Below are 19,122 nucleotides of genomic sequence, written 5' to 3'. Positions count from 1 at the left end.
TAATTTATTCATGGTAATTCATTAATTTATATAGTAATTTGTTATTATATATGAAAATAAGCATCAATTATTTACAAAATTTATATAATTACTCTTTTATATTTATAAATATTTTATTATTAAATATGTAATTAAGTATGCTTGTACTATTTCATAATCTCTTGTGGGATTAATTAATATGGGATCGTTAAGACTAGGTATTTATTATTTTCTCCCCACACACACATATAATTATAATCGTACGGTTAGCTTAATATATCCAAATTTGAACCCATTACCCTCATCTCCATCAGTACCGAACTAATATAAAATAAGGGGGAAATCTAGCTTTGCACACTTGAAATTTTACTATAAATTGAAAGGAACCTCCAAAGAAAAACATGCAAACCCTAATACTACTTGTCTTAAATTGTTTGTTTCCTTCTGTCCCCTCCTAATTAGCAAAAAATGGCTGCCATTAATCAACCATTATCTGTTCTTACATCAAACCGACCTCAGGTGCATGAAGTTACTCGTCGTTCTGCCAATTTTCATCCAAGCGTTTGGGGTGACCATTTCTTAGCTTACGCTTCTCATGAAACGGTAACCAATTCAAAAAAAATACTTCATTGAATAACTATTAGTTTTTAGGGTATATACACTAAGACTAGTATATATTTACAAGAGTGCAAGCAATATCCTTTAACACCGTCTTGTTGAGTCCGTTACACAGAATTTTACAAGTATGATGTGTGATTTGGAGGGTATTACATAGGAGCGGGATTTATTTCATGCATGTCCTCGGATAGCCCTTGAATTTATTTCATCACCAAAAAAAAAAAAAAAAAACATAGTATATTTACAAGAGTACAGGCAATATCTTTCTACATTGAAATAATTATCTAGCACTACTTCATAACCCAAAAATATATATGCAGCCTATCAAGTAAAGTATACTCCTTTTGTCTTATTATATATGTCCCATGGCCTTTAATTAGTATTCATTTGACAAATTGAAACTTCTAACGTAATTTTTCTTTAATGGTTTTAAATATATGAAATTTAGTAAGTGATAATAAATTAAATAATATAAATTTAAATTATGAATTAATTGAATCAAGACCCTTTGATTGAACGTAACCCAAAAGAAAAAGGTGAAATTAGAGGAAGAAATTGGAGTGCTTGTCACAATAATATAAGGTAAATTCTCCTATGAGACCGCTTCAGGGGTCTCACTCCGTAAGATGAGTCGGGTCACGAGAGTTTGAGTTTTATGGTATATGAGTTTAGTAATATTATTTCTTGCAAATTGATAAAATATTATATATTTAAGGCTTAAAGTATTACATATATGCAATGCTATTATAGTTTTTCCGTACTACATTTATGCTATAAATCCTATATAATAATTTGATAAAAGAAAAATGAGGTGTGTTCGTTGTATATACAGAAATCAGAAGCACAAGAATGGCAAGAGCATCAACAACTGAAGGAGAAGGTGAAAAACATGCTTGTGGAAGCCCCATGCATTTCTTCTCAAAAATTGGAGTTGATCAATAAGATCCAATGCTTAGGAGTGAGCTATCAATTTGAAAAGGAGATTGAAGCAACATTGCAACTCATATTCAATACCCACTATGAATTCAATGCTGAAAAAGACGAGAACGATCTTTATGCTGTCTCCTTGGGCTTTCGACTATTTAGACAACATGGCTACCATGCACCTTGCAGTAAGTGTATAATTCAAAAGTAGGCACTTAATTAATATGAGTACTCCATATGAGGCCGGGATCATGAATTTTGCAGGTGTGTTTGAAAACTTCACTACATGTGATGGCAAGTTCAAGGAATCCTTGACTGATAATGTGCAAGCAATATTAGCTTTTTATGAGGCATCACATCTTAGAGTACGTGGGGAGAAGATTTTAGATGAAGCACTCATATTTACCACTTCTTACCTAGAATCCTTGTTACCAAACTTGACCGATCCTCTTAGATCTCAAGTCAGTGAAGCATTGAAGAGGCCAATTTACAAAAGATTAACCAGAATAGAAGCAAGAAGATACATATCAATTTATGAAGCTAATCAAACTCATGATATTGTACTGTTGAAATTTGCGAAACTAGACTTCAACATGCTACAAAAGGAACATCAAAGGGAGCTAGGCAATCTTACAAGGTAACGTTTTTTGGCCACATGAAAGTGCAAAATATAAACGGTTAAACCATTATTTTGCTATGAAACATAAAAGGGGCTTTGAATTGATGAAATAACCTAACCTATTATTGTTTCTATGATTTTTATAACATAGGTGGTGGAAAGAATTAGATGCGCCAACAAATTTCCCTTTTGCTAGGGATAAATTGGTGGAGGGTTACTTTTGGATGTTAGGAGTGTACTTTGAACCACAGTATTCTCTTGCCAGGAAATTTCTTGTCAAAATTACAGCTATAACTACAATTATTGATGATATTTATGATGCATATGGAAATCTTGATGAGCTCCACCTATTCACATATGCAATCAATAGGTTCTATACCTTCTATTATTATTTGATCATCCTAAGCTTGATTAAATTGAGAATTTCAACTTTTTTTGGGTAGAAATAATAGTGTTAATACACTTTTGCCATGCAGATGGGATGCAAGTGTTGTAAATGAATTGCCAGAATATATGAGAGTTTGTTATGTCGCTCTTCTTGATGTTTATGCTGAAATGGAGAAAGAGTTGGCCATTAATGGCGAATCATACCGTATCAACTATGCAAAAAATGAGGTACTTACAGGTTCAATTATGTACATTATTTTATGATATGATTAATATAAACTATGTCAAAGCTTATGATAAATTTTACAAATCTTAGATAATAATAATTTTTGTAAGTTTGATTGTTGCGATGTGTTTAGATGAAAAAGTTAGTCGGTGCATATTTTGATGAAGCAAAGTGGTTTCATAATCGTTGTACTCCAAAGTTTGAGGAGTACATGAAGGTTGCACTTGTATCGTGTGCATATATGATGCTATCAACAAGTTCTTTGGTAGGCATGCAAGAAGATTTTGTAACTATAGAGGCCCTTGATTGGATGAGTAAGGAGCCATTAATTGTTCAGGCTGCAACTATTATTTGTAGATTAATGGATGACATGGCTGGACATGAGGTATATTTAAATTTTATTTGTGTACTATATACATACCAATCAATTTCTATATAAACATCATGATTGTTGAGTGATCAAGGGAGAGTTAAAGATGGTAAATCTGATATATATTTGCTTCTAGAAATGCAATAATCATATATATATTTGCATACGTGATTGTATAGTTCGAGCAACAAAGAGGACATGTGGATTCAGCTGTAGAATGCTACATGAAACAATATGGGAAGTTAAAGGAAGAGACCTTTAACGAGTTTCATGAACGAGTCAGCAATGCGTGGAAAGACATTAATCAAGAATGTCTGAACCCAACTGCTTTTCCTATGTCTATACTCATCCGAGTTGTCAATCTCGCAAGAGTTATTGATTTATTGTATAAAGATGGAGATACATATACACATTCTGCAACCGAGCTTAAAGACATCATTACCCCTGTTTTAATTGATCCGATCTTATGATTGGACCCTATGAATAAAAATGAAGATAAACCTACTATCTTCATCATATGTAATGTTGTTGCTCTATTTTCCCTATAACTATTGTCCATGTTTGATTTGTTAGAATTTCAAAATAAGACATGTATCCTGGGTGTTTATACGTGGTTATTGTGGTGTTTGAATTTTCATTTCATTACGCAATATATTCATCTATCAAGCCTGTTAGCTATTGTAAGTCCATAAAAACACAGAAAATAGAAAATGAAAAAGTAAAGCCCAAATTAATTAATATGAAATTTACTCATTAATATGAATAAAACCAATCTGTACCGTCATCTTAAATGGTTACCATTTTTTTTTTTTTTTGGATTGATGGAAGGCTATTCACTAAGTCAACATATGTTCCAACCAAAACTTAAATATATTTAGAACGTAACAACTCAAATTTGAATGAATATTACATGTACATGTTATAATTAAACATGTTTAATAATTAATACAACCGTGCACGTATGGAGCATAACAACTACTCGAACCCATGACAAGCATTATTTTACCTGTATGAACCATCTCAAACTCAATTACGGTATATTAACTATCTAAACTTGTCCCATGCATTAAGGTTCTCAAGGTTTGGATACCAAATATTACTTGACTTGTTGCCCTCTATATAACTGTAATTCATGCAATCAAAATTACTATATAACTTGAACCTCTTAAACTTAATTTAAATTATAAAAACTTATAGCATTTAATAGTCTCACACCATCCATGTTGTGGATTTCATCTTATCATCAAATCCATCCAAGAACCTCTATCACCTCGTTGTACGTTGCCATGGTACATTTTACATTAATGATACAACTCATTAAAAGCATGTGTAGCAGTAATGTAATTCAATTCATTTGACAATGTTTTGGCTTTTGTACAACTGCTTAGAAACTTCTCACTAGGATTGCTTATAAAAATCACATCAGTTTGGTATTTTGGCCTAGACTCATTTCGATTTTTGGTCCTACTGTTATTAGGGCATTGTCAATTTTAGTCCACTTCATTAATTTTTGTCACATTGCGGTCAGCCTTATTGAGTCTTTGTCACTTTTAGTCCACCGTTAAAATTTTTTTCAAATGGCCGTCCAAAACAGGGGTATTTTTGGTCTTTTCATGCTTTGGTCATCTCCTTTACCCTTTGCAGTGGTTTTCCTTATAAAGCCATGGCTTTCGCCGGACCTCTTCATTGGATGAAAATTAGAAGGAAAACCACCGCAAGGGGTAAAGGAGATGATCAAAGCATGAAAAGACCAAAATATCCCTGTTTTGGACGGTTATTTGACGAAAATTGTAATGGTGGACTAAAAGTGGCAAGGACTAAATAAGACAGGTCGCAATGTGCCAAAAATTAATGAAGTGGACTAAAATTGGCAATGCCCTAATAACAGTAGGATCAAAAATGGAAATGACTCTTTGGCCAACAAGGAGACGAAAATAAGTACCAAAAGAAACCGTGTTGCTTAGTGGGACGTCTAAGTCATGCCTACACGTAACATTTTAATGATAAAAGCTTAACAAAAATTTTAAATTAAACTTAACCGTTCATTCTCTCCGTCCTCTCACATCTCTCTACCATCTAAGCAAAAGAAGAAAAAACGTAAGCTAACTAGAAAAGAAAAAAACCTTGATTCGATTGCCCTTACATGTGAAAAATGGTATATGAACTCCAAAGGAGTGAAACTCTCTATCATATGTCCTGATCTTAGTAATAGAAGAGAAAGAAAGTTTTTAAAAAATAATAATAATACACCTTTGCCATATTAATACACCTTGGTTTGGGAGTTCTAAAACAGTTGTTGCTCTCTTTTCTCAGAACTATTGGCTTCTAGTATATAAAGATTCTTTGTTTTTGTTCTGTTTGTTTACCTCACTATGATGCAGTCATGATGTGTTTAATTATACGCCCCAAGACTTTGAACCACAGTACTCTCTTGCCAGGAAATTTCTGGTCAAAATTACAGCTATAACTACAATTATTGATGATATTTATGATGTCTATGGAAATCGTCTAGATGAGCTCCGCCTATTCACAGATGCAATTCAGAGGTTCTATAACTTCTATTATTATTTAGGTTGATCATCCTAAGCTTGATTAATTGAGAATTTCAATTTTTTTTTATAGAAATAATAGTGTTAATTAATACATTTTTGCCATGCAGATGGGATGCTGGTGTTGTAAATGAATTACAAGAATATATGAGAGTTTGTTATGTCGCTCTTCTTGATGTTTATGCTGAAATGGAGAAAGAGTTAGCTTCAAAGGTGAATCATATCGTATTAGCTATGCCAAATCTGAGGTAATTTTTATAGGTTCAAAATAATAAATATATATATTTTATGATATGATCAATATAAAATATGTCAAAGCTAGCTTATGATAAATTTTACAAATCTTGGATAATAATAATTTTTGTAAGTTTGATTGTTGCTATGTTTTTAGATGAAAAAGTTAGTCGGTGCATATTTTGATGAAGCAAAGTGGTTTCTTAATCGTTGTACTCCAAAGTTTGAGGAGTACATGAAGGTTGCACTTGTATCGTGTGCATATATGATGCTATCAACAAGTTCTTTGGTAGGCATGCAAGAAGATTTTATAACTATATATAGAGGCCCTTGATTGGATGAGTAAGGAGCCAGTAATTGTTCAAGCCGCAACAGTTATTTGTAGATTAATGGATGATATGGCTGGACATGAGGTATATTAAAATTTTATTTGTGTCCTATACATACCAATCAATTTCTATATAAACATTATGATTGTTGAGTGATGGAGGGTGAGTTAAAGATTGTAAATCATATATATTTGCTTCTCTAGAAATGCAATAATCATATATACATTTGAATACTTGATTGTATAGTTCGAGCAACAAAGAGGATATGTGGATTCAGCTGTAGAATGCTACATGAAACAATATGAGAAGTCAAAGGAAGAGACCTTTAACGAGTTTCAAGAACGAGTCAGCAATGCATGGAAAGACATTAATCAAGAATGTATGAACCCAACTGCTTTTCCAATGTCTATATCAAGAGTTATTGATTTATTGTATAAAGATGGAGATACATATACACATTCTGCAACCAAGCTTAAAGCCATCATTACCTCTGTTTTAATTGATCCGATCATATGATCGGATCCTAAGAATAAAAATGAAGATAAAACTACTATCTTCAACATACGTAATGTTGTTGCACTATTTTCCCTATAACTATCGTCTACGTTTGAATTGTTAGAATTTCAAAATAAGACATGTATCCTATTGACAAGGGTGTTTGTATGCATGTGGTTGTTTGGATACCAAATATTACTTGACTTGTTGCCAAGAGAAAATTGTAATTTATGTCCCTTACAAATTAAATATGTCAATTATTAATGTCATTCCTGAATTATTAGTGGTGTAGATGTTGCCTCTCAATTTTTAAAATGTGACATATATTGCTCCTCTCCTGAGTTATTAGTGGTGTAAATGTAGTTACCCGCCGTTTTCTCTGTTCAAAGACCACATTTTTTTCTTCGTTTGTTATGTTCCCCTCCCGTTGACAACAATGTTTCTCCTTCTTCCTATTAGGCTTGGGGAAATATGTATCATGTTTTGAAAATTGAGAGACAACATTTACACTACTAATAATTTATGGGTAACATTGATAATTGTCATATTTGTGAGGGACATAGACTACCGTTTTCCCCTATATAAATGTAATTCATGCAATCAAAATTACTATAAGTTGAACCTTTTAAACTTAAATTTAAATTATCAAAAATTATAACGTTTGATTGTCTCACGCCATCCATGTTGTGGATTTCATCTTATCGTCAAATCCATCCAAGAACTTCTCTCATATCGTTGTACTTTGACATGATACATTTTACTATGTAAATCAATTTATTTGAAAACTGTTTTGACTTTTGAAACCATTTTTGTACGACTGCTTAGAAACTTTTCACCACGATTAAATTGATATGATATTTTATTTTTAGCCTCTTATAAAAATTACATCAGTTAGGTTTTGTGCCTAACAAGGAGAGAGGAAGAAAAAGAAGCACCCAAAAAAAAAAAAGTGTTGCTTTGTGGGACGTGTAAGTCATTCCTACACACATAACTTGTAGTTTTGGTATATGGACTCTAAAAGAGTGAAACTCTCTATCATATGTCCTGATCTTAGTAATAGAAGAGAAAGAAAGTTTTTTTTTTAAAATAATAATAATAATAATAATAATAATAATAATAATAATAATAATAAAGAAGAGAAAGAAAGTAATTTATGACTCACTTTTTTAGATGAATCATATATAGCATTTCATGTAAAAAAAAAAAAATAGTCCAAGTAAAAAAGCTTGTCTATCTAGTATCGGCAATTTATACTGTGCACCACGGTGCACATAGCAATGTACACCACGTACCTAAACGACGTCGTTTTGAGCATTGTAAACTAATCGTCCGTTTTTTTTGGAAATCACGTTTCCCGTTTCGGCCGGTCTCTGTATTTATGTTAATATTCTGTATATTCCAGGCAATCATTCTATGTATTCTAGGCAACCGTTCTGTGTATTATAGGCAATCGTTATGTGTATTCATGTTAGTAACACATGTTGTGATTTCATGTTAGTAACACATGTTGTGATGTGTTTGTGCATTCGAATGTTTAGGAGGATGAGTTCTGTGTATTTTGTGTAAATATTATGTGTATTCATGTTATTAACACAAGTTGTGATGTGTTTGTGCATTCGAATGTTAGGAGGATGAGTTCTGTGTATTTTGCGTCAATATTCTGTGTATTATGGGCAAACATTCTGTGTATTCTAGGCAAACGTTCTGTGTATTCTATATAATGATTATGTGTATTATAGATAATGAATTCCTTGGAGTCATTCAAGTCCACTAACATCTGTGTATTTTGTGTCAATATTCTGTGTATTCTGGGCAAACATTCTGTGTATTCTAGGCAAACGTTCTGTGTATTATAGATAATGATTATGTGTATTATAGATAATGAATTCCCTGAGTCATTCGCGTCCGCGTCTACTAACACCAAAACGACGTCGTTTTACGTACGTGGTGCACATTGCTATGTGCACCGTGGTGCAGGGTATAACGATTGTCTAGTATCGAGTTCCATACTAAACTATACACTTTTGTGCACAAGAAATCTAATCATTCTAACCTTAAACCAGATTGATGGAGCTCATTTGTACATTGTTTGTAGGGGCCACGGGGTATTTTTATTCAAAAGAGTCGGTGTATCATTTCAACTTTTAGCTTTGAGGTCATAATTTCTGCCGAGGCACCGGGCAATTTAAGAGCCCCACATATGTCTATCATTATTGTACAATGCTAAAAAAAATGTTGCTATAAATTGAGTACGTGACAACGTTACCGCAGAGAAATACATAGTAAAAGCTATTGTGATATATATAGTCTCCTCTCCCCTTCTTATCAAAACAAAATGGCTGCCAATAATAATATACCATTATCAGTTCTTACATCTCATGATATGCATAAAGGTAGTCGTCGTTCCGCTGGTTTTCATCCAAGCATTTGGGGACACTATTTTCTACCTTATTCTACTCAAACCAAGGTAGGGTTTATATATATACTTAATTGTTAATTAAAGTACAGTATAGAATTTTCCTTTTAACTTGAAATGGTCTACCATCCACGGATCGGATAGGAGGGTAAGGCTCGGATGCACCTTCTTGAGTTTTTACATGTTTTTATTCTTAATTAAGAATATTTCTTTCAACATGATCATTCTGTTCATGAGTATACACACAATATTGTCTATGGCCCTAACTGAACAAAAGATTGATGTAGCTTTTTGTATTCAGTTCTCAAATTAGACTGAATAAATTTTATTTTTCGATTAAAGGATGATGGAAACATAAACTCTTCAAAGTAAAAAAGTAATATTTTTATACAAAACATAATTCCTTTTTATATTTCCATTAAAGGGTGATAATGGACATATATACTCTTCAAGGTAAAAAGTAATATTTTTATACAAAACATAATTCCAATACAATATAATAATACTTTGGTAAAATGAAAGCGAGGTGTTGTATATGCAGGAAGCAAATACACAAGAATGTCAAGAGCATCAACAACTAAAGGAAAAGGTGAAGAACATGCTTGTTGAAGCCCCACAAATTTCTCCTCAAAAATTAGAGTTGATCAACGAGATCCAACGCTTGGGAGTGAGCTATCAATTTGAAAAGGAGATTGAAGCAACATTGCAACTCATTTTCAGGAGCTACTATGAATCGAATATCCAAGAAGATGATGAGAACGATCTTTATATTGTTTCTTTGCGCTTTCGATTACTTAGACAACATGGTTATCCTGTACCATGCAGTAAGTTTTTAACAAAAAGCTACTAACAAAAATTAAATACTCCATATAAAGGTTAATTATACACAAAAGGTGGGATAATCATGAATTTTGCAGGGGTTTTTGAAAAGTTCACTGGATTTGATGGAAAGTTCAAAGAATCTGATAATGTGCAAGCAATCATAAATTTGTACGAGGCATCACATCTTAGGGTGCACGGGGAGAATATTTTAGATGAAGCATTAATATTTTCCACTTTGTATCTACAATCCATGCAACCAAACCTGACCAATCACCTTAAATCTCAAGTCAATGAAGCACTAAAGCGGCCAATTTGGAAAAGATTAACGAGGATAGAAGCAAAAAGATACATATCAATTTACGAATTTGATGAATCACACGATGTTGTACTGTTGAAATTTGCAAAGTTGGACTTCAACATGTTGCAGAAGGAACATCAATGGGAGATAGGTTGTCTCACAAGGTAATTAAAGTTAAGTTTTTAGCATCAAAGTTTAGTCAATTTGTGTTTAGACATACATATATAGTATTCACTTGTACAAACTAATTAATTAACCAATCAATAATATGATATATATGTATATTCAATATTAAGTATAGGTGGTGGAAAGAACTGGACTTCGCAAAGAAATTACCTTTTGCTAGAGATAGATTAGTGGAATGCTATTTGTGGGCGTTGGGAGTGTACTTTGAAAAACAATATTACCTTCCAAGGAAATTTCTTACTGAAGTTCTTGCAATTGCTACGGTTATTGATGATATTTTTGATGTGCATGGAACCCCCGAAGAGCTCTTTCTTTTCAACAATGCAATCCAGAGGTTCTATTCATTGAAATTTTATTTATTTATTTGTACCTAGTTTCTTTCCTACCATGTTAAAATATGTATTCCACATGTATTTTAGCTAAAAGATTAATCGATGATATCTATTTCAGATGGGATGCTAGTGCTATAAATGAATTACCAGAATATATGAGGGTTTGCTACATTGCCCTTCTTGATATTTATGCTCAAATGGAGAGAGAATTAGGCCCAAAAGGTGGAGCATACCAAGTCAACTATGCTATATCTGAGGTGTGTATATTTAGTTATACTTATTTGTTAAGTCGAATAATACTATGCTATATCTGAGGTGTGTATATTTAGTTATACTTATTTGTTAAGTCGAATAATGCATATGAATTTCATTTTTTTGATTAGTTGCAAACTTCTAGTTATAAAATTATTGTAAGTCATTGTTTCTATTAAAAAGGCCGGAGACTAATCCGAAATTGGCATAGCAGTCCGCTTACCTTTATTTGATATATATAAGTTATAAAGTTTTTTAGGATAATAATAAATAATCATCAAATTTTGTTTTCCGTTGTGGTTTTAGATGAAAAAATTAGTGGGAGCATATTATGAAGAAGCTAAGTGGTTTCATGACGGTAGTCCACCAAATTTTGAAGAGTACATGAAAAATGCAATTGCATCATCTGGTTATATGATGGTAGCGACTTCTTCTTTAGTAGGCATGTCGGAAGATTTTGCGACTAAAGAGGTCTTTGATTGGGTGACTAACGAGCCATTAATGGTTAGAGCTTCAGCAATCATTGCCAGATTAATGAATGACATTGCTGGACACGAGGTAACAAAAATATGCTATATACACATATTGGGTGCTCGACTTGGCATTTACCCTTTGTCGGTCGATCTCTACTCAACAATTCCCCCTCCTAGTATCAACCAATTTTAAATTTTATTGTTGGGGCTCGAACCCGTGACCTGACTCTGATACCAAATATATGGAATTTACGAACAATATAACGGATTTGTACTATTTGTATAGGTTGAGCAACAAAGAGGGGATGTAGATTCAACCGTGGAATGCTATATGAAACAATATGGAAAGTCTGAAGAAGAGACCGTCAAAGAACTTCAAGAACAAATCACCAACGCGTGGAAGGATATTAAACAAGAATGTCTCGAACCTAATTTTGTCCCAATGCCTATACTCATCCAAATTGCCAACTTGGCAAGAGTAATTGATTTGCTTTATAAATATGGGGATATATATACGCATTCCACAACCGAGCTCAAAGTCGTCATTACCTCTCTATTGATTGATCCGGTTGTGTGATGTTGTTACTAAATAAATGTAATCGTGTTGTTTTTGATTTTTTTTATGCTTTATGTTTTGGTTTGTGTGATAAATATAAGCTTTTTATGCTCCATTATATGGGACATAAATAGTTTATTGTTTTGAATAAGTGTGAACGTCAAACTTAAGAGTCATTCATAGTTTCTGTTTTGAAGATTGGTGTATGACTTAATCACAAGATGTTTTTGAACTCGTATAAAAACCCTCAAATGTTGGGCTAAATTCATACCTCTGATCTTCTTTAGTTTTTTTGTCACTAGAAGTATATCCTGGACAAGGGTCTATGTTACCTTGTAAACCCTTATCCAAAAATAACATTAAGATTTTGTACTCGTTGGCCCGTACATTTTTATAAATATATAATATACATATATACTCTAATAGAGTAATATTGACTTATGAGATTATCAAATTAGAAACTGTGATATTGATTTTATGGCTATTAAATTCTTATGTATTTACTATTTAGGTAGTTAACTGTCTAACTAGCATACTAAGTAGTAATTACTACCTTAAAATATTTTGTTGTAAATTTTTATTGTTTCAAATTGGGAAAATTACTCTTACTACGTAGTAGTTTGTAGTTACAATTTGTAAACTTATTCTTATTAATGGTGTTAAATTATTAATTGATTTCTTTATTTTCATGTAATAATTCGTAAGTTAAATAGTTGAAAATAAATATGTGAACTCGTAAAATTAATTTAGAAGGAATGCATAACCTAAATTAGTTGATTTATAATTTTTAATATTTTTTTTTAGAGCTATGAACCAGGCCGGATTTAAATTTTATTTTTTGGATCGAGTTTGACCCGGTCTGAACTTTAATTGGACTGGGCATGTCCGGTCCAAAAAATAAACTGATCAATGACATGCCGGTCCAAGCCCGTCCGTTTGGCATATCTAAATTGTAGTTACAGATACATAGTCTGTTATCTAAAAGTACATATTATGTTAACTGTAACCGTAACCACATATTTTGTCCAGATTTTTTTTTTTTGAAATGTTATGTCCACATTTTTAATTACTTCTTTTATTCCTCTCTCCTTGTTGACCACAAAGCCTAACTGATGTGATTCTTATAAGAGGCTAGGAATAAACATCAATTTAGTCATGGTGAAAAGTTTCTAAGCAATTGTACAAAATGGTTTCAAAAGTCACAACATTTGTCAAATGAATTGAATTACATTAATGCTACACATGCTTTAATTTTAAGCAGAAGCATGAATACTTAATGTAAAATGTATCATGCCAACGTACAAGGATATGATAGAAGTTCTTGGACGGACTTGACGATAAGATGAAATCCACAACGTAACATGGTGTGAGACTATTCAAAGTTATAATTTTTGATAATTTAAAGTTAAGTTTAAAAGTTTCAAGTTATAGTAATTTTGATTGCATGAATTACATTTATATAAAGGGCAACAAGTCAACCCAATGGGGTAGCTCAAGTGGCAAGTGAGTTCTCAGGTTCAATTCCCACAAGTGACGATTCCCCGTGGGCCAGCTCCTGTGCCTTCTGGAGAGAAAGACCCGAATAATGCTTGTCACGGATTCGAATAATTGTGAAATCCCCATAGATGATTGTATTAAACATGTTTATAACATGTATATATAATATTCATTAAAGTTTGAGTTGTTCTAAATATAATTAAGTTTTGGTTCGAAACTGGCTAAAAGGGTAGGTATCTTACATACCCGTTATCATTCCTAATAACATTTAAGATGATAGATTATTGATTTTATTCATATAAATCAGTAAATTTCATATTAATTTGGTTTTTAGTTTTTCATTTTCTATGTTTTGTGTTTTTATGGACTTACAATAGCTAACAAGCTTGATAGATGAATATATTGCGTAATAAAATGAAAATTCAAACAACACAGTAACCACATACAAACACCCTTGTCAATAGGATACAGGTCTTATTTTGAAATTCTAACAAATCAAACATGGACGATAGTTATAGGGAAAATAAGGCAACAACATTACATATGTTGAAGATATAGTAGGTTTATCTTAGGATCCGATCATATGATCGGATCAATTAACACAGAGGTAATGATGTCTTTAGTTTCGGTTGCGGAATGTGTATATGTATCTTCATCTTTATACAATAGATCCATAACTCTTGCGAGGTTGACAACTCGGATGAGTATAGGCATAGGAAAAGCAGTTGGGTTAAGACATTCTTGATTAATGTCATTCCATGCATTGCTCACTCGCTTTTGAAACTCGTTAAATGTCTCTTCTTTTGACTTCCCATATTGTTTCATGTAGATTTCCACCGCTGTATCTGCGTATCCTCTTTGTTGCTCAAACTATACAATCAAGTATTGCAATATATATATATATATATATATATATATATATATATATATATATATATATGATTATTGCATTTTTAGAAAAATGCGCCCGCACACATATATAGAGAGAGAGAGAATGAATGCTCTAATACACAAATAAACTTTAAATATACCTCATGTCCAACCATATCATCCATTAATCTATTAATAATCGATGCTGCTTGAACAATTAATGGCTCCTTACTCACCCAATCAAAGGCCTCTTTAGTTACAAAATCTCCTTGCATGCCTACTATAGAAGTTGTTGATAGCATCATATAACCACACGTTACAAGGGTAACCTTCATGTACTCCTTAAACTCTGGAGTACGTCGATTATGAAACCACTTTGCTTCTTCATAATATGCTCCCACTAACTTTTTCATCTAAATGCATAGGAACAATGAGAGTTCCAAAAGTTATTATTATCACATATAACCTTAAATATTTGTAAAATTTAACCTAATAAGCTTTGACATAGTTTCAATTGATTATGTTGAACCCTTATCTAGCTACCTCATTTTTGGCATAGTTGATACGGTATGATTCACCTTTGACAACTAACTCTTTCTGCATTTCAGCATAAACATCAAGAAGAGCAGCGTAACAAACTCTCATATATTCAGGTAATTCATTTACAAGAGCTGCATCCCATCTGCATGGCAAAAGTGTATTAACACTATTATTTAGAAGAAAAAACAAAGGTGAATGAAATTCTTAATGAGTTAATACCATCCGAGGTCCTCCGAGTATAGTGGTTTAGTTTTGCCACGTTTAGTCTTAAACTAATTTCAAATTGATCCCCGTGGTCCTTCAACTTTCAAGTAGTTACCATCTGTGGTCCAAGTTAATTACCCTTGGTTCTTCAAGTATTAAATTTTAGCCAGCCATGGTCCTTTCAAGAGGATCACAGATGATTAAATTTTGAAAGTTGAAGGACCATAGGTGGTTATCTTGGACCACGAATGGTTAAATTTGAAAGTCGAATGACTACAAATGGTCAATTCTAAACGTGCGGCCAAAACCACTATACTTAGAGAACCTCATGTGACATTAACTCAATTCTCAATTAACCAAGCTAAGGATGATTGAATAATAATAGAAGTTATATTGAACCTCTGGATTGCATCTGTGAATATGTGGAGCTCGTCAAGGGTTCCATACACATCATAAATATCATCAATAAGTGAAGTCATTGCTATAACCTTAAGAAGAAACCTCCTGGCAAGAGCGTACTGTGGTTCAAAGTACACTCCTAACATCCAAAAGTAGCACTCCACCAATCTATCCCTAGCAAAAGGTAGATTTTTGGGGACATCTAATGTCTTCCACCACCTATGTTACATTGTTTTGGGGACATCTAATGTCTTCCACCACCTATGTTACATTGATTATAAAAACTATTAGTTAGTTTATGCAAGGTATATATATATATATATATATATATCTGTGTGTGTACCTTGTAATATATATATATATATATATATATCTGTGTGTGTACCTTGTAAGATTGCCTAGCTCCTGCTGATGTTCTTTCTGCAGCATGTTGAAGTCCAGTTTTGCAAATTTCAACAATACAATATCATGAGTTTCAATAGCTTCATAAATTGATATGTATCTTCTTGCTTCTATCCTTGTTAATCTTTTGTAAATTGGTCTCTTTAATGCTTCATTGACTTGAGATCTAAGAGGATCAGTCAGATTTGGTAACATGGATTTTAGGTGAGAAGTAGTAAATATGAGTGATTCATCCAAAATCTTCTCCCCATTCACCCTAAAATGTGACGCCTCGTATAAACTTAAGATTGCTTCCACATTGTTGGTCAATGATTCCTTGAATTTGCCATCACATTCACTGAACTTCTCAAACACACCTGCAAAATTCATGATTCCACCACTATTTAATTGCTCCTCAAACAGAGCAATAATTGAGCACATACTATACTTTTGTATTATTCGCTTACTGCAAGGTACATAATAGCCNAAGGTACATAATAGCCATGTTGTCTAAGTAGTCGAAAGTGCAGAGAGACAACATAAAGTTCGTTCTCGTCTTTTTGGGCATTGAATTCATAGTGGGTATTGAATATGAGTTGCAATGTTGCTTCAATCTCCTTTTCAAATTGATAGCTCACTCCTAAGCGTTGGATGTTATTGATCAATTCCAATTTTTGGGAAGAAATGCATGGAGCTTCCACAAGCATGTTCTTCACCTTTTCCTTCAGTTGTTGATGCTCTTGCCATTCTTGTGCTTCTGCTTTCTGTATAAACAATGAGCACACCTCTTTTTTATTTATCAAATTATTATATTGTGGGTAATGTAAGATGTCTCATGAATCGCAATTGGTATGATGGGTCAAATCTAATAAAAACGAGTCATAACAAAATTGTAAATATAATATAATTAATACTTTAAGCCTTATATATATAATATTTTATATAAATATAGTACTTTATTTATAGTAAAATTAAAATATTATATATATAATACTTCATTTATAGTAAAATTGTAATAGACAATATGCAGAAATAAAATAATAACATAACATATTATAAATACTTTAAACATATACTTGGCGAAATGAATACTAAAGGCCATGGGACACGTATAACAAGACAAAAGGATTATACTTTACTTGATAGGCTGCATATATATTTTTGGCTTATGAAGTAGTGCTAGATAATTATTTCANTATATATATATATATATATATATATATATATATATATATATATATATTTCTGACGAAGGAAATCTACGGTCACTACGTAAAGACATGCATAAAATAAATCTCACTTCAAAGTAATACCCTGCAAAGCACACACCGCACTTGAAAAATTTTGTGTAACGGACTTGACCGAGAAGGTTTTAAAAGATATTACTTGCACTCTTGTATGTATGTGTGTGTGTGTGTGTGTATATATATATATATATATATATATATATACTAGTCTTAGTATATATACCCTAAAAACTAATAGTTATTTAATGAAGTATTTTTTTTAATTGGTTACCTTTTCATGAGAAGCGTAAGCTAGGAAATGGTCACCCCAAACGCTTGGATGAAAATTGGCAGAACGACGAGTAACTTCATGCAACTGAGGGCGGTTTGATGTAAGAACAGATAATGGTTGATTAATGGCAGCCATTTTCGGTTAATTCGAAGGGGACAAAAGGAAACAAACAATTTAAGACAGGTACTACTAGGGTTTGCATGTTTTTCTTTGGAGGTGCGCCTCTCAATTTATAGTGCAATTTCGAGTGTGCAAAGCTAAATTTCCCCCTTATTTTATTTTAGTTCGGTATGATAGAGATGAAGGTAATGGATTCAAATTTGGATATACTAATCGTACGTACAATTATATATGTGTGCGCCTGTGTGTGGAGAGAGAAAATAATAAATACCTAGTCTTAACGATCTCATATTAATTTCACAAGAGATTATGAAATAGTATAAGCATACTTAATTACATATTCAATAATAAATATGAGTTAATATCAGCCAAGGTCACTCGAGTTTGATAGTTTTTGCCATCTATAGTCCTAAACTTTCAATTTGTATTCCGTAGTCCTCCGAGTTTCATTTTGTTACCCTCCATGGTCCTAGTTAACCACCATGATCCTTTAAATATTAAATTTTAACCAGCCATGGTCATTCCAAGAGGACCAGGGTTGGTTAAATTTCGAAAGGTAAAGGACCATTGGTGGTAACTAGGACCATGGATGGTAACAAATTGAAACTCGGAGGACTACGGAATCCAAATTGAAAGTTTAGGACTATAGATGACTAAACTATCAAACTCGAGGGACCTTGACTGGTATTAACTCTAATAAATATTTACAAGTATAAAAGAGTAAATATATAAATTTTGTAAATAATTTATGCTTATTTTCATATATAACAAATTACTATATAAATTACTGAATTACCATGAATAAATTATTCACCCAAAAAAAAACGATATCTATATGTATTCTCGATTAGAACTACCACCTAAAATTTAGGATAAAAAATAGAATTAAAACTCTAATTTTAACTTCACCTCAATTATTCTCCTTAATTTTGCTTGCACAAGATTTTTCTTTTATTTTATATTTATCTTCACTAAGATAAGGGCGGCTAAATCGCATCCTCAATTATTCTCCTTAATTTTGCTTGCACAAGATTTTTCTCCTCAATTATTCTCCTTAATTTTGCTTGCACAAGATTTTTCTTTTATATTATTCTCCTTAATTTTGCTTGCACAAGATTTTTCTTTTATTTTATATTTATCTTCACTAAGATAAGGGCGGCTAAATCGCATCCTACAGTACACAATACCAAATCAATAGGATCAATAGGAGTTTTCTAGGTAACAAATTTTAAAGGACATGAAATGAATAATAGTCCTAGGTAACAAATTTTAAAGGACATGAAATGAATAGTCCTTTGATTTTTTTTTAGCACTACTAACTATGTTACAATGTAGTATGTGCATCCTGCAGTACACAATACCAAATCAATAGGACCACATACACTAGTCCAAGCAGCCAAAAGCACTCTATTTCTCAATAACTTTTTTCTAGGTAACAAATTTTAAAGGACATGAAATGAATAGTCCTTTGATTTTTTTCTTTGAGTTCTACTTACAATGTAGTATGTATGAAGCACAAAAAGTCAAC

At 32.3% G+C, this 19,122-nt stretch overlaps 3 protein-coding genes and 1 long non-coding RNA gene across 5 annotated transcripts; 3 read left to right on the top strand and 1 right to left on the bottom strand.

Moving 5' to 3' along the window:
* Window positions 1-407: 407 nt before the first annotated feature.
* Window positions 408-3,740, top strand: LOC116001595 ((-)-germacrene D synthase-like). Its single transcript, XM_031241479.1, has 7 exons — window positions 408-582; window positions 1,430-1,709; window positions 1,786-2,158; window positions 2,292-2,510; window positions 2,617-2,755; window positions 2,887-3,138; window positions 3,303-3,740. The coding sequence occupies exons 1-7, from the start codon at window positions 448-450 to the stop codon at window positions 3,591-3,593; spliced, it is 1,689 nt and encodes a 562-aa protein (XP_031097339.1). The 5' UTR covers window positions 408-447; the 3' UTR covers window positions 3,594-3,740.
* A 2,049-nt stretch (window positions 3,741-5,789) lies between these two features.
* Window positions 5,790-6,902, top strand: LOC116001037. Its single transcript, XR_004094215.1, has 3 exons — window positions 5,790-5,920; window positions 6,064-6,319; window positions 6,482-6,902. It is a non-coding gene; the product is annotated as an uncharacterized LOC116001037 (long non-coding RNA).
* Window positions 6,903-9,059: 2,157 nt separating this feature from the next.
* On the top strand, window positions 9,060-12,335 carry LOC116002793 ((-)-germacrene D synthase-like). 2 transcript variants are annotated; one of them, XM_031242961.1, is made up of 7 exons: window positions 9,060-9,197; window positions 9,688-9,970; window positions 10,064-10,430; window positions 10,568-10,786; window positions 10,903-11,041; window positions 11,343-11,594; window positions 11,796-12,335. In XM_031242961.1, exons 1-7 carry the CDS (start codon window positions 9,066-9,068, stop codon window positions 12,084-12,086), a joined length of 1,683 nt encoding a protein of 560 aa, XP_031098821.1. In that variant the 5' UTR covers window positions 9,060-9,065; the 3' UTR covers window positions 12,087-12,335. The 2 variants fall into 2 exon arrangements, with proteins under 2 accessions (XP_031098821.1, XP_031098822.1); XM_031242962.1 differs by lacking the exon at window positions 10,568-10,786.
* A 1,627-nt stretch (window positions 12,336-13,962) lies between these two features.
* LOC116003179 ((-)-germacrene D synthase-like) lies at window positions 13,963-17,644 on the bottom strand. The gene is made up of 7 exons (XM_031243342.1): window positions 17,475-17,644; window positions 16,446-16,720; window positions 15,961-16,338; window positions 15,576-15,794; window positions 14,976-15,114; window positions 14,594-14,845; window positions 13,963-14,432 (listed from the first exon to the last, which is right to left on the bottom strand). Exons 1-7 carry the CDS (start codon window positions 17,607-17,609, stop codon window positions 14,142-14,144), a joined length of 1,689 nt encoding a protein of 562 aa, XP_031099202.1. The 5' UTR covers window positions 17,610-17,644; the 3' UTR covers window positions 13,963-14,141.
* Window positions 17,645-19,122: the final 1,478 nt, after the last annotated feature.

This window comes from Ipomoea triloba, chromosome 13 (genome assembly GCF_003576645.1).
Source record: "Ipomoea triloba cultivar NCNSP0323 chromosome 13, ASM357664v1".
Lineage (NCBI taxonomy): Eukaryota > Viridiplantae > Streptophyta > Magnoliopsida > Solanales > Convolvulaceae > Ipomoea > Ipomoea triloba.
The sequence above is the reverse complement of the archived record's forward strand: the minus strand, read 5'-3'. Positions and strand labels throughout refer to the sequence as shown.

Bases quoted from the DNA above. Each gene is read 5' to 3' on its own strand.
- LOC116001595 (XM_031241479.1), top strand. From the start codon at position 448: ATGGCTGCCATTAATCAACCATTATCTGTTCTTACATCAAACCGACCT. The intron at 2,159-2,291 runs GTAACGTTTTTT...TTTATAACATAG, and splicing joins GAGCTAGGCAATCTTACAAG to GTGGTGGAAAGAATTAGATG. The intron at 2,756-2,886 runs GTACTTACAGGT...CGATGTGTTTAG, and splicing joins TCAACTATGCAAAAAATGAG to ATGAAAAAGTTAGTCGGTGC.
- LOC116002793 (XM_031242961.1), top strand. From the start codon at position 9,066: ATGGCTGCCAATAATAATATACCATTATCAGTTCTTACATCTCATGAT. The intron at 10,431-10,567 runs GTAATTAAAGTT...TATTAAGTATAG, and splicing joins GAGATAGGTTGTCTCACAAG to GTGGTGGAAAGAACTGGACT. The intron at 10,787-10,902 runs GTTCTATTCATT...TATCTATTTCAG, and splicing joins TTCAACAATGCAATCCAGAG to ATGGGATGCTAGTGCTATAA.
- LOC116003179 (XM_031243342.1), bottom strand. From the start codon at position 17,609: ATGGCTGCCATTAATCAACCATTATCTGTTCTTACATCAAACCGCCCT. The intron at 15,115-15,575 runs GTTCAATATAAC...TTTGCCATGCAG, and splicing joins TTCACAGATGCAATCCAGAG to ATGGGATGCAGCTCTTGTAA. The intron at 14,846-14,975 runs GTAGCTAGATAA...CTATGCATTTAG, and splicing joins TCAACTATGCCAAAAATGAG to ATGAAAAAGTTAGTGGGAGC.